A 5,295-nucleotide genomic window follows, 5' to 3' on the forward strand; every position below is an offset into this window, starting at 1 on the left:
CCTAGCAATACTCCTGGTGGCCACAGCTGCTCCTAGCAATACTCCTGGTGGTCACAGCTGCTCCTAGCAATACTCCTGGTGGCCACAGCTGCTCCTAGCAATACTCCTAGTGGTCACTGTCGCCCCGAGCCACCCCCTGACCCTCTCCCTCTTTCAGGAGGCCCAGCCCCCTAGGCTTACGTGGCTCAGTGGCATCTACTGGCTTTGCACACTGAGGCAGTGCACGTCATCTTTCCCCTTGGTGTCGTAGCCAGGCAAGGGCTGTCCATACTTGTCCACACACCAGCAGAAGCCCCGCTTTCTGCCTTTGGATGGGCGGCACTGAGGGAGGAAGAGACAAGACCAGGGCGTGAATATCGCGTGTACCGGCTAGTTTTACATCAACTTGATGCAAGCTAAAGTCATTCGGGAAGAGGAAACCTCAGCTGAGAAAATGTCCCCACCAGATTGACAAATGGATGAGCCTACGGTGTGAATTCTTGATTGATGGTCTATGTGGGAGGGCCTAGCTCTGTGGACAGGGCCCCATTGGCAGGTAGTCCTGGGTGCTAAAATAGGGTAGGCGGAGCAGCCCACGGGGAGCAAGGCAGCAAGCAGCACTCCTGCAACAACTTTCCTCAGGGATGAACCATGATTTGATACAGAAAGCCTAACCCAGACACTGGGTGTAAGCTGGTAACCAGGGTCTGAAGTGGTTACCCCATGCTGTTCAACCGGGCTGAGGTAAAATTATGACGGTCCTGACTCCTAAAGGGTCACCTATGTGAGGGTGGTAGTGTACAGCCACGCACACTCGTGTGGACGGAATGCTGAGCTTTGCCTTGTGGCCGTCAGGCTGGATCTCAGACCTCGGGTCCAGTCTTGTCTCTTCTCTCTCCTTAGTAGAAGTGTGCTGAGCTAGTCAGTGGCTGGTGCGGAGGCTCAGGCTCCCCGAGGAAGACTACAGTATAAACATTGGAATGTGGACATGCTATAGGGAGCATTGTTTACTTCGGTTTCCCAGACTCGTGTTGTGAACTACCCAATTAGAAAGCCACCTAAAATATCGTCACTAGGTGATGTAGACATGTATCAGAAGAGGGGACAAAAAGTTGGCAGAGTGCCACGCCAGTTGAGCTTCCTGGAGATTAACGGTGAGGCCGATTCCCCACTGAGCCCCTAGAGAAAGGAGGGCAAAAACCATCCTGGGGACCCCACTCACCTGCTTCTTCTTATAGAACCCCTTCTTGTCACAGTTTGGGATGTGGACACCTCTGGGACTCAACACATTGAGGAACTTCAGATGATTCAGTGTGTCTTCCATTTCTCTGCGGCAGGGACCCTGAGGACACAGTTATTGTTCTGACAATCTCCCAAAGGCCACAGGACCATCCCAGGAGGAACCTGTGACATGCCTCTCCAGGACATTCTGCTTGGGTCAGCGGGTCAGCGAGAAGGTCTCAGGAGGATGCTAGCCATCACTCCTTGTCTCTTCTGCTTTCCCAAGAGGAAGACGTAGACTCTGGAATGGGATCTAAGGATAGGCCAGTCGACTTCAGAAAGTCCACCGAATAAAATACACCACACACTCAGTTCAGCTGGAATTTCCCAAGAGTGTCTGACATAGGAGGTGGGGCTTCACAAAGGAAGGGAGAAGCTGCCCACTTATCAGCTAGGACCCTTGGGACTTGCTGCATGAAGACTATTTTGGGATGCCCCCCCCCACAAAAAAAAAAAGAGAAAAAGTTCTCACGTATTCTGTCTCCCGCTTAGACTCAGAGGAGAAGTTCTGGGTGTCTGTGCTCTGTGACTCATAGTCAACTTTGTAACGTTGGCTGTCCCTGGCATGGCCTTTTTTAATGACATCTATCTTTGCATGAAGGGGATGGAACTTGGAATCGGTCACTCGGTGTGTGCTGGGGACAGCCTGGCTTTCCACACTCCCAGCACCGTGTTCCTCCTCAGACTCACTGGCATTTCCTAGAAAAGGACATGGGGATAAGGAAGTGGTCATTATTGATATCGGAATAATAATCTTTGCAGATTATTTAGGTCACACCTCAACACCACTCAATAATTAAGAAGTTAAGAAAAAGGAAACCGGATAAAGCATTCTAGAATACTACCTGCTGGACCCTGGCTGCTCTACTTCAGGAAACCATCTGTTTGAAAGTTACTCTGTCAAGTGTTTTTGGTATATGGTTACAAGTGAAGGCTGTGGATGCTTTATCAAGCCCTTCAACAGCTGAGAATGCAGCCAGTTTCCCCTTCCACCGGCAGGGGGCAGTTGTGCACTATGGAATGCTATTGTGGAGTGGACCAGAAAACTCACAAGAGATTTCAAATCTCTTAGTCCTGGGCACAACTGTAGGGGGTGGGATAGAGTGAAAAAAAAAATCCCCACCCAGTGGCAGCATCACACTGGCCTGGAGATTCTGACATTCACTCGGGTCTCCTGTGAAGTAGTTCACTGCAGGAACCCACAGAACTATGTGGGCGTGTCAGAGACACCTAGTTCTAGTTACGAGGTGCCTGTACATCTTTCCATTTCAGGGTCCACAGAGACTCTATGTATTGGGTGGGAGGGACACCTTCTTGGGGGAATCTCTCCCATCCCCCTCAGCAGTGAGCACACAGAATAGCACCAACATACTTCCCATAGCTTAGACGCTAGGTGCCAAGATGCATTCATTTTAACTTGGAGATGGGGAGGCGCAAAAGAGAGGGCCCCAACTGAGGAGATGCTGGAAGGTAAATAGATTAATTGAGATCTTATGTATGTGACTAGATTTGTGGCTTTCTGGGAAACCAGTGCCAGATGATCAGCCCCCAGTGCCCAGCTCTGAACTCCAAAGCTTCAAGTTCAATGTTCAGGTCATGGCCACAGAATTGCTTTGCTCCCATGAAAGGGACATTAATAGCCTCCCTAGCAGGAAGGTCCAGTTGGCTATGCATCTAGTTCTGAATTTATTTTGTCTGCATGCAAGGTGCAGGCCTCCAGCTGGCCTTTTTTTTTTTTTTGGTCTCTCAGGAAATGCCAGGCTGGGGCATCCGGCCCATGGGGACGACATGGGTCTCTGGACCCAGGCCAAGAGAAGCAAATGCTTCACTCCCTGGGAACTACCAGAGGGCTGCAGAATCTGACATCTTTGAGAGCAATTGACCTCCAGGGACGCCGCCCTCTTGCCCAGGAGCCCCAATTTCTCACCTACTGAACAGTCCAGCTGCAAGCCCCTCAATGACTCCTGTGCCTTCTTAAGCACAAATTCCCAGGGTCTAGACTAGCACCTGGCAAAGGAGGTCCATAATTAAATTGATGGACTTGGTTTCAATCTGCTTTAATCTTAGTGGTTTTGTCTTTTGGAAGTACAGGGATAGAGGGAATGCTAATACGTAAATAAAAATATTTGCATTTGTCTTCCGAGAAGCTGAAGTAATTTCTTAAACCTCCTTTGCTGGTTTGTTAACCTTACACTATGTATTAGGGGAGAATATGGCTCAATTAAAAATGTAATTGTGAATTGTGTCATCGAAGTATCATTTCCCCCTCCCTCCACCCAACGAATAGTAGAAGCCACTGAACTCTGTTATAACTAAAGCTCACATCAGTTTATACTATAGAGTGTCAATGGTCGTTACTAATAATGGCCATTAAAGCCTAACTCAAAATGGCATGCTGGTATTTCTTAGGATCGCTTTTGGATATCACAGAATGCACTATAAGTCAAAGACACACAAGGCAAACAGCCTAATTTTGCTTTTGACTGAGTCAGCAAAACAACTTTTTTTTTTTTTTTTTTTTTTTTTTTTAAGAGCATTGGCTGCCCTTACAACGGGAATCTTGCTTTGCCAGGAATCCAGTGCTTCTCAGAGATGGTCTAAACCAGGACCTGCCTGTACCCAGGAGTGTAGCGCTGCAGCCACAGAAAACATAAAGGACCATCGGCCCAGCGCACCCTGGTCCCAGGGTCTTGCTCTGCACCTTCGGCCTGCCTGATGTGGGGAAACTGGAGAATTCTAGCCTTCATCTGTGCAGGGCAAGAACTTGACTCACATAACTAAGCAGGAGACTGACTAGGAATGCTGGACATTTCGAGCAACAGCTGCCAAATCCATTTAAATCTTTTCCTTTTTTTTTTTTTCTTCCTAAGGGAACAATGCGATGCCCTTAGAATGGCCCCCTGCTTGATAGGATCAGCCCCAGGATGGGTAACTGCCAAGGGTTTGCGATTTTCCTCCTAGGGGCTGTTTCCGCTGCACCCCACTCCTTTTGCATAGGATTAGGAAGGAGGAGCATTCCTGCGTAGCATTTCTAGTCTGCTTCAGCAGGGAAACTGCCTGCATCTGCACTGCCTGCACCGGGGCCGTGATCCCCAGCCCCCAGGCGCCGCAGGGCGTGAGATGGTGACTACTGGGGCAAACGGGGCTCAAACCCAATTGTAGCTCCCGGTTCTTTTTGAACTTTGGATTACACAACCTCAAAGACATCAGTACTCTAATTCCATCTCGTTAGTTTTTGGATACACAGGGATACAATACTACTTTGCCAATCAGCCTGTGCAAATGTTAGCATTTTTCAAGACAGGTGCCTGGCAGCAAACCTTCCTGGTCCTGATCCGATCCCGAAATCCCATGCTCAAGCTTCCCTGGGACAGACACGCGCCTTCCCAATTGTGGAGAATGGAAACCATGTCCACAACTGGGCTACACAGCCCAAACTCAGGCATCCACGCTCAGCATGACTCTCCAATGACCGGGATCCGTCCACTGGCAGTCTACTCGTCCTGCGTGGAAATCTATCTATTTTCACGGAAAGCGTTTTGCAGCTCACAAGAAAGCTGCACGTTGAGAACCAAGCAAGTGGATCGATGGCTGCGGGGTCCCCTTCGCCTCCCTGGGCCCGTCTAGCCACTAACACCTGGATGAGCCACGCCAAGCCCCTGAGGACACAGGCTCCTCGCCACCCACGCCGGGTCCCAGGGAGCGTGCTCGGCGCACGTGGTGCGAGCAGCTTACCTGGAGCGGGTTGGGAGGGCAGGTAGGCGCTCAGGCTGCCGGCGGCGCTGGCGTTGGCGCAGAACCCGCGGCCGTTGAGCAGCGCCTTCAGCGGGTACTGCTCCGCGGGCCGCGGCTGGCAGCGGAGGCCGGTGCCGCAGCGCTCGGTGTAGACGCCGCACGCGTCCCCTTCGCGCAGCGCGCAAGTCAAGCAGCAGCCGCAGCCGGGTTCTCGCACCAGCTCCGTGCACGCGGGCGCGGTGGGCGGAGGCGCGCACTGGGCCAGCGCACGCGCGTCGCACGGTTCGCAGCGCACCACGG

The 5,295-nt window shown here is 51.3% G+C and overlaps 1 protein-coding gene across 1 annotated transcript in view; it reads right to left on the reverse strand.

The window, feature by feature from the left end:
* Igfbp3 (insulin like growth factor binding protein 3) overlaps positions 1 to 5,295 on the reverse strand; it is a 7,890-nt gene that overhangs the window by 2,306 nt on the left and 289 nt on the right. Inside the window, exons 2-5 of the mRNA XM_026784974.1 lie at positions 4,996 to 5,295; positions 1,733 to 1,959; positions 1,202 to 1,321; positions 181 to 321 (exon numbers count right to left, since the gene is read on the reverse strand). The exon at positions 4,996 to 5,295 is cut by the window's right edge and continues 38 nt beyond it. Of these exons, the coding sequence (XP_026640775.1) occupies positions 196 to 321; positions 1,202 to 1,321; positions 1,733 to 1,959; positions 4,996 to 5,295 (773 nt within the window). The 3' untranslated portion in view covers positions 181 to 195. The remainder of the gene's footprint in view (positions 1 to 180; positions 322 to 1,201; positions 1,322 to 1,732; positions 1,960 to 4,995) is intronic.

The sequence above is a fragment of the Microtus ochrogaster genome, linkage group LG1, assembly GCF_000317375.1.
Source record: "Microtus ochrogaster isolate Prairie Vole_2 linkage group LG1, MicOch1.0, whole genome shotgun sequence".
Classification (NCBI taxonomy): Eukaryota; Metazoa; Chordata; class Mammalia; order Rodentia; family Cricetidae; genus Microtus; species Microtus ochrogaster.